Consider the following 9,748-nt stretch of genomic DNA (forward strand, 5'->3'; position numbering starts at 1 on the left):
ATGAGCCAGCTGCATCCCAGAAGCAAATAGGAATGGGCTTCAGATGCCCACATCGTCAATGGTCACTGCCTGCCTAACGATCCTGTGAGTAATGGCAAATTTATAATTAAGAAGGATTACGCTTCCAACAGTATCCTAATTTTATTGTACAACTAGTGATAATCACGTGGGTGCTTTTTGGAAAAAATTGCCAAGGAGACTGGAGCTCCACTTAAAGGGCCCTTTCACACTGAGGCAGTTTGCAGGCGCTATTGCGCTAATAATAGCGACTGCAAACCGACTCGAAACAGCCGCTGCTGTCTCTCCAGTGTGAAAGCCCTGAGGGCTTTCACACTGGAGCGGTGCGCAAGCAGGACGGGAAAAAAAGTCCTTCTTGCAACATCTTCAGAGCGGTGATATCAATGGGACAGTGCCGGCTCTGTAGAGGCGCTTTGCGGTGGTTTTTAACCCTTTCTCAGCCGCTAGCGGGGGGTAAAACTACCCCGCTAGTGGCCGAATACCGACCGTAAAGCGCCGCTTACAATAGCGGCGCTTTACCGCTGCCCCCGCCCCAGTGCCCCGCCCCGTCTTTGTCTTCAAACATTGTTTTTTTTTAGAACAGCTCATAACACCTAAAAAAAGTCTCCTCTGTTCAGCCACAAATCTTTTTTTTCCCCAAAAGTTTTTATTGTGGGTATGAAAGACATAACAGATCAAAGCATAAATGCGGACGCAGCTGCTGTAATAAACATACAGGTGGAACAATATCCGTTCAAGGAAAAATACATATGACATAACATAACCAGCCACAAATCTTAACCACTTCAGCCCCGGAAGGATTTGCCCCCTTCCTAAACAGGCCATTTTTTGTGATACGGCACTGTGTTGCTTTAACTGACAATTGCACTGTCCTGTGACGTTGTACCCAAACAAAATTGATGTCCTTTTTTTCCCCACAAATAGAGCTTTCTTTGGTGGTGTTTGATCTGCGGTTTTTAATTTTTGCGCTATAAACAAAAAAGAGCAACGATTTTGAAAAAAAAAAAACACAATATTTTTTACTTTTTGCTATAATAAATATCCCCCCCCAAAAAATGTCAAAAAATTTATTTCTTTATCAGTTTAGGCCGGTATATATTCTTCTATATATTTTTGGTAAAAAACAATTGCAATAAGCTTATATTGATTGGTTTGCGCAAAAGTTATAGCGTCTACAAAATAAGGGAAAGATTTATGTCATTTTTATTTTTAATTTTTTTACTAGTAATGGCGGGGATCGGATTTTTAACAGGAAACTTTTGACACTATTTTGGGACCATTGACACTTATACAGCGACCAGAGCTAAAAATAGCCACTGATTACTGTATAAATGTCACTGGCAGGGAATGGGTTAACACTAGTGGGCGATCAAGGGTTTACCTGTGTTCCCTATGTGTGTTTCTAACTGTGGGGGGTGGGAGTGACTGGGGAGGGAGTGACTGGAGGAGACATAGCGTTGTTCCTACTTAGTAGTAACTCACAATCTGTCTCTACTCCCCTGACGGACCGGATTTGTGTGTTTACACACACAGATCCCTGTTTTCGTTCTGTCAGGAACGATCGCGGGTGCCTGGAGGACATAGCGACACGGAGCACATTGAATGGCTAGGGGGACAGGCTGCGGGCACACCTGCTATAGCTTCTTAAAGAACCGACGTATAGCTACGGCGATTTGCGCAGCCATGCCAACCTGCCGCAATATAACCGCGGCAGCTGGTCAGCAAGCAATTAAACAGAGACAGCCATGGCTAGGACTATGAATGAATGTAAATGTTAAGTTTACACTTACTATAAATGTGAAACCTTAATATGTATGATTTATTTTTTCACCCTTATTGATCTTGACATACTCTTCGTGGATCTTATACTAAGGGCCAATTCACACTGTTGTGCTGCATTAAGTAAAGGCAACCCATAAAAAGTTAATTGGCTGCCAATGAATGAAAACACTACAAAAAATGTGTAGTTGCAATATTCATTATTGTGTTGCCATGCATTTCAGTTAAAAAACTAAGAAAAAATCCTTTGTCAAAATCCTTGTTGTGCTGTTTGCTAATATGTGATAAATATATGAAGCAGCGCTAAAAAATTGAACTCAATATTATGAACACACAAAAATGAATCAATACAATGACATCAAACTTATTAGGTGAAAAACGTGTATAGAGAAATGACACCAAATATATAAATAGTGTCCATAAAGTCCATTCAAAAGGGCTAATAAGGAAAAATACAAGAATGTCCAAAGGAAACAAATCATAGTGCTTCCACCACCAGGTGACACCAAGTATTATTAAGCCTCTTATGAGCTGCTGCTTAACCACTTCAATACCAAGCACTTTCACCCCATCCTGCCCAGGCCAATTTTTAGCTTTCAGCGCTGTCGCACTTTGAATGACAATTGCACAGTTATGCTACACTGTACCCAAACAATTTTTTTCATCATTTTGTTCCCACAAATAGAGCTTTCTTTTGGTGGTATTTGATCACTGCTGGGGTTTTTATTTTTTGCGGAACAAATAAAAAAAGACCAAAAATTAAAAAAAAAAAAGTTTCTTTGTTTCTGTTATAAAATTTTGTAAATAAGTAAGTTTTCTCCTTCACTGATAGGCACTAATGAGGCTGCACTGATGGGCATTGATGGGCACTGATGAGGTGGCACCGATGAGGTGGCACTGATGAGGTGGCACTGGTATGCAGCACTGATGGGCACTGATAGGCAGCACTGATGGGCACTGATAGGCAGCACTGATCGGTACTTATGGGTGACACTGATAGGTGTCACAGATGGGCACTGATGGACACTGATAGGTGGCACTGCTGGGCATCATTGATGAGGAGACATCTGGCAGGCATTTGTAGTGGGCACTGACTTGCACCATTTCTAGGCACTGATTGGTATATTTTAGGGCACTGTGTGGCATCCCTGGTGGCCATGGGGGGCATACCTGGTCATCCATGTGTGCTGGCCATCCCTGGTGGTCCTGGCGGCATCCCTGGTGGTCCAATGAGGGCATCCGCAATTGGCTCTCTTTTACTGTTAGGAGAACCGCCGATCGGCTCTCTTCTACTCGCGTCTGTCAAACGCGAGTGAGCAAAAGACGATAAATGGCTCTTCCTGTTTACACTGTGATCAGCCGTGATTGGACACGCTGGGCGTGCGCCGACAATTATCCTAAAAGACATCATATGAGGTCCAGTCAGGATAACTGAACCCCTACTGGGCGGAAAGTGGTTAAGCAATCTGTGACAATAGATGAAAGAATTGTGATAGATATAAGAAGCAGAGCTAAAAAATTGAACTCAACATTGTGAACACACAAAAATTAATCAATATAATGACATCAAACTCATTAGGTGAAAAACGTGTATAAAGAAATCACACCATTTTATAAATAAATAAGTGTCCATAACAGCCCATTCACAAGTGCTAAAAAAGGAAAAATATATGTGAAACAAGAAAGTCTAAAGGAAACAAATCATCCACGATTCACTTGCTCCACTAGTGTCTCCACAATCACGATTTGTAGTGCTTCCACCAACAGGTGACACCAAGTATTAAAGCCTCTTACCAGATCCTGTGGACCATCATATAGTACGGTCAAATGCGTGGATTACATCTCCTTATGAAGGGGAACTCCAAACGTGATCCAGCCAGGGTTGGTTCATCAGCAGGATGAAAAATAAAAAGCATACACGCCCATAGTGTAACCCATAAAAAAAAAAATGTATTAAAAAAATAACAAGTGAAACTTGCAAAGGGAATCACGCTAAGAAAATCCTTGGGCAATAGGTTTAAAAAAAACTTGCATATAAAAACAGATACAATTGCTCTCCCAAAAAGCAGCACTATGGGCTTATATGCTTTTTATTTTTCATCCACTACAAATTGTTATTGTGGGGACAAGTGAATTGTGAATGATTTGTTTCCCGTGGACTTTCTTGTTTCACATACTGTATATTTTTCCTTTTTTAGCCCTTGTGAATGGACTTTTATGGACACTATTTATATATTTGGTGTCATTTCTTTATACAAATTTTTCACCAAATAAGTTTAAAGTTATTATATTGATTCATTTTTGTGTGTTCACAATAATGAGTTAAATTTTTTAGCACTGCTTCATATATCTATCATAATTCTTGCATCTAGTGTCACAGATTGCTTAAGCAGAAGCTCATATTTATATTTTAGTGCAGACATCCTATATGATTTTTGTTTGCTGATGTGGCCTAAATACTGTATATCCTTCTTCGATAAAGCTTAAAAATGATTTTATCTTTTCATGCATAAATTTATCATGACTTTCAGATTACTATTTTTAGTATAGCTATAACTATTATAGTAAGAAAACAAGGAAAAAAATACTTGTTGAATTATTATTTTATAAGTTTTTAATAACTATTTTTTACCAGTAAGAGCCCTTGCACACTGGGGCGGTTTGCAGGCGCTATTGCGCTAATAATAGCGCCTGCAAACCGCCCCAAAAGTGCCGCTGCATGTATTCCTGTGTGAAAGCCCCGAGGGCTTGCACACTGGAGCGATGCGCTGGCAGGACGGTAATAAAAGTCCTGCTAGCAGCATCTTCGGAGCGGTGAAGGAGCGGTGTGTATACCGCTCCTTTACCGCTCCTGCCCATTGAAATCAATGGGACGGCACGGCTATACCGCCGGCAATGCGCCTCTGCAGAGGCGCTTTGCGGTGGTTTTTAACCCTTTCTCAGCCGCTAGCAGGGGGTAAAACCGCCCCGCTAGCGGCCGCATACCGACGGTAAAACGCCGCTATTAATAGCGGCATTTTACCGCCGACGCCGCACCCCGCCCCAGTGTGCAAGGGCTCTAAGGTATTTATTTACAGTGCCAAAAAATTGTAAACTTTGTCATAATGGTTTTTTTTTTTAGATATATAAAAAATGTTCCTTGACACGTTAGCAAAAAAAAAGAAAATTTTTCGCAATATGCAGTCATGTTCCAAATAAACAGTGGCATTATTTTATGATCATATTTTATTGCTTCTTACAAAAAAGGAGCAGTTTTGATGGCCAACGATACAACATCTAAAGTGTTTCAGATTGTGCCATTTTTCTTTAGAGCAGACGATAAGCTAAACATTTTTGTTTTTTTGCTTTCAATATATTTCACATGCCTGTTAATAAATATAATTATCATCACAGTGATATATATTGATGACCATTTACACACCCCCATGTATCTGTTTCTCTGTAATTTGTCCATTGTAGATCTTTGTTTTACAACAGTCACTGTTCCCAAACTTCTACACATGATACTTACTGACAATAATACAATATCATTTACTCAATGCTTTACTCAGTTCTGCTTTTACCTCCTATTTGGCACCACTGAAGACATTCTTTTATTCATTATGGCATATGACCGATATGTTGCTATCTGTAAGCCTTTACACTATAACCAAATTTTGGGGAGAAAAAACTGTTTGATGCTCATTGCAGGCACCTGGATCTCCGCTTGTACAAATTCTTTATTGATAACAAAGGCAGCGTCAACTATGTCGTTTTGCCATTCAAAAGTAATTAGTCAACTTTTCTGTGATATCAAAGCTCTGATCAAAATTTCATGTACGGGAACTGAAATGTTCTTCATGTTGATATACTTTGAGTTTTTGTTGCTTGTCTTTGTTCCATTTCTGTGCATTGTGACGTCTTATGTGAAAATAATTGCCATCATCCTAAATATTAATTCAAGTTATGGAAGGAGAAAACTCTTCTCCACCTGTTCATCCCACCTCACCGTAATCCTCCTCTACTATGCAAATGGAGCATCAGTGGTACTGATTCCACAATCTCGGTACTCAGAGCTCTTGGAGCAAATCTGCACTGTGCTATACACAGCAGTAACACCCATGTTAAATCCTCTGATTTACACCATACGTAATAAAGAAGTCAAGAGAGCCATGATGAGATTGGTGAAGGGCAAGTGAACTCTTAAAGACAAGGAAGAATGAAAAATATTTAGAAGATAATACTTTGGTGGTATTTGATCACCACTGGGTTTTTATTTGTTATTATATAAGTGAAAAAAGACTCAAAAATTTGAAAATAAAATGATATTTTCTATTTTTTGTTATAAAACATATCCAATAAAATCAAATTTCTTCATAAATTTAGAATTTAGGCCAAAAGGTATTCTGCTACATATCCTTGATAAGACAAAATCCTAATAAGTGTATATTGATTGGTTTGTGTGATAGTTATAGCGTATACAAGCTATGGTATGTGTATTTGAAAATTGATCAATCCTGATGTACTGACAGCTTATGTCATTTCTTGAGGCCCTAAAATGCCAGGACAGTACAAATACTCCCCAAGTGACCCCTTTTTGGAAAGTAAACAGTCCAAGGTATTTAATAAGAGGCATGGTAAGCTTTTTGAACTTGTCAATTTTTACATCCTCTCACCAGTGCAGTACAAAGCCATCATATGTGACAGTGTGTAAAAAAAAATATACTAATAATAATAATAAATAATTTTTAATTCCATTTTTAAAAAAAAACTGTTTTCTTTTTTTAAGATTTGTTTTACATACTCTCATCAGAGTAATTCAGTGTCACCATTGACACTATACTACTCTGGTGGGGTGATCAGGGTTTTGTTCTACACTGTTATTGCTTATAACAGTGATGATAACTGCTATAAGCAATGGGTTTTACTGTCATGAATGGCTTTCATTCATGACAGCTTGCTAACTATGGTGATCAGTGATTGGCTACAGCTAATCATATGGTACAGGTAGCCAGGGATCATGTGATAGCTCTGGGCCAATCACAGCATCACAATAGTAAGCAAGCAGTAAAAAATAAAAGCCTTTCATGACTGTTTTGTTTACAATGTAGTCATGTGATCGCTATGACCAATCATAGAAATCACATAAGGTGCCGAGCATCATGATCCACTGTGTCCACTGGACAGAGGGCAGCTGCGAGGACAGCATCACAAACTTTGCAAATATTTTGTCATTCAACATGGTTGGTAACAAAGCAAGCATAAAGATGGATTAACAGTGATACAAACACAATTCAGCATACAGAGTGATTACTAATGAGGACTAAGCATAAGATGACACCTGATGTCAATATCAGTATGAACAAAGCAATGTCACCTAAAGTATAGCAGTAGACAGTAATAAAGCTTTATTTACCAATCACAGAAACTATACTGCCAAAGTGCATTGATGGTGACTATGCTAAGCCTAAACTGACTGGATGTGCACTGTCCATAGAAATGAAAGAAAGTGGAGAGGGGAACAAAGGGGACTTGCAGGTCAGTTTTATGGGAGGGGCAGTCCTTTATGTTGTTCTTTTGGAGGCTATCATTGGGGTCCTTTAGGAAGTGTTGGTGCACTTAATGACAGTCTTAATAAAGCAGCTGTTTTTTTGCGGGGGAGGTGCTGGTTAACCGTTGGTATATGACCTGCTGTGCGTCAGAGCCGAGCCCTGATTTCTGTCATGTAGAAGGGTGCCGTCTGTGATCTTATGGCAGAGTATCTCTGCTGTAGGGTCCTATATGGCTGGCATTGTGCACATGCTTGGGCATGATAGCCCGGTCCATGAGCACCTCCAATGCCCAGAGATCACAGTGGGTTACACTGTGTTCCATCCTCTGTAGAAAGGCATGCGCAGGTACACAATGCTGCTTGGAATGGCACAGTGACAATCTTTAGTCTGTCCGGGCACTGGTTGCATCCTGGGTTGGTCCCCCACCTGTGATTGATTAGGGGGATTTAATAGTAGCTGACTTCGCCCACATGTAGGCTCCCCTTCCGATACAGATCGGTATTCCCAACCCCCCAAAGTGAAATTTAATAGCAGGACGCCAAAATTTACAAACGGCACCAATTTTTTACTGGCAAAAAAATCATGACATTTGCTGACAGAGCCATATTTTTTACTGGCACTGCAAAAAAGTACATAAAATTGACATTTTCAGTGCAACACAGTGCAAATATCAATGTTTAAATTATAAGGATGTAGCTAGATCTTAGTTAAAAGAGTTAAATGTAAAACAAAAGTCAAAAACCATATTTCTCCATTTATATGAAGGTCAAGTTACTATAACCCAGCCAGCACAGAGTTTCCCCATACATCAGAGTTTGCAGGATTCCCTCGTACAGTGCAAGGCGAACTCTGATGTAAAGGGGAATGCTGCAGATCATGATCTAAGGGGGAACTCTGATGTAAGTGGGGCCTCTGGTGACCAGAGACCACCTTATATCAGAGTCCACTGCATTCCCCTTTACATCAAAGTTCTCATTTATATTAGGGTCTGCAGCATTGTCTTTTACATCCGGGTCCACAGAGTTCCCCCTTGCACTGTAAGAGGAAATCCTGCAGACTCTGGTGACCAGAGACCACCTTTCGCAGAGTTCCCTGCATTCCCATTTAAATCAGAGTCTGCAGGATTTCCTCTTACAGTGCAAGGGGGAACTCTGCGGACCCGGATGTAAAGGGGAAATCTAATGTAAAAGACAATGCTGCAGACCCTAATATAAATGGGAACTGTGATGTAAAGGGGAATGCAGTGGACTCTGATATAAGGTGGTCTCTGGTCACCAGAGTCCCCCCCCCACATCAGAGTGAATACACTAAGGCAAGGGGGTTACTGATATGAGGGGAACCCTTATATCAGTGCCCCCTTCTATTATTGTATTCACTCCCACCTTACACTGGCCTTGCGGTGCTGTCACTGACCTCCTCTCAGGTGCACTGTGTAGGGTTCGGTCAGGTGGTCCTCTCCGGGCTCCAGCTTGGCGGCTCCGGCTTTTATCCTATAGTCTCCTCTCCATAGTCCACACACATTTGACTCCTTCCGTGACCCCCATCCTGGTGGCTCTCTCACTCTTGACTCCTCTCTAGTCTCCCTTTCAGAGACTGCAGACATGATACAAGAAACGTTTATAGATTGCAGACATGATACAAGAGATAAAAAAATCAAAAATAAACTTATGATAAACAAAAACAAAAATTGCAGCTGCAACAATCAGGTGACATATTATCACAAAATAAATTGGGGGAACAAGTATGTTGCACTTAAATGAAATTAACAAGTCCAAGAGTCACAAACGTGACACAATAGTGAAAGTTTAAATGTCGTGTCACCAACTTCCTCCACCTTGTGCGACCACCACCAAAAAAATAGGATGTGCCCTTACCAAAGAGCGTTGAGCACTTATTATGGGGGGGTCAACATAGGCTTGTATGTCTGGAAAACTCCACATCTGTAAAGAGGTCCACTCAACAGAAACTTCAAGCCACCAGGGAAGACATCAGGTTTCTTTTACCCCAACTGTGACATCAGGTCATATACCCCAAATGAGAGACAAAACGCCACAATAGTGTAAAACCTTTTTTACCATGACTTAATGAAGGTAATGCACTTACATGAAAAGACGATTAAAACAGCATGTACTGGACACAGTGGTTTCAGAGTTTCAGAGATAGATTCAGAGATTCAGAGGTAGATTCTCCAAATGCGATAACAGGAAATGACGCTATCGCTCATTTCGATGCTAATCGGACTTCTTATGGATAATAAGCATCATTCCCCATGATCGCCATAAATACCCTCTCTGTGGGTCAAAGCCTCGTTTCCATCCCCAGCTCTGTGCGGTTCTTCCTGTGTAACCAAGCCTCATTCTGTGTGATGCTTCCTGTATAACCAAGCCTCACTCAGGCCACAGAGTCCTTCTGCGGTTCAA

At 40.6% G+C, this 9,748-nt stretch overlaps 1 protein-coding gene across 1 annotated transcript; it reads left to right on the plus strand.

Moving 5' to 3' along the window:
• Window positions 1-5,054: 5,054 nt before the first annotated feature.
• LOC141148007 (olfactory receptor 1E5-like) lies at window positions 5,055-5,975 on the plus strand. Its single transcript, XM_073635163.1, has one exon. It carries the CDS (start codon window positions 5,055-5,057, stop codon window positions 5,973-5,975), a length of 921 nt encoding a protein of 306 aa, XP_073491264.1.
• Window positions 5,976-9,748: the final 3,773 nt, after the last annotated feature.

The sequence above is a fragment of the Aquarana catesbeiana genome, linkage group LG06 (genome assembly GCF_042186555.1).
Source record: "Aquarana catesbeiana isolate 2022-GZ linkage group LG06, ASM4218655v1, whole genome shotgun sequence".
Classification (NCBI taxonomy): domain Eukaryota; kingdom Metazoa; phylum Chordata; class Amphibia; order Anura; family Ranidae; genus Aquarana; species Aquarana catesbeiana.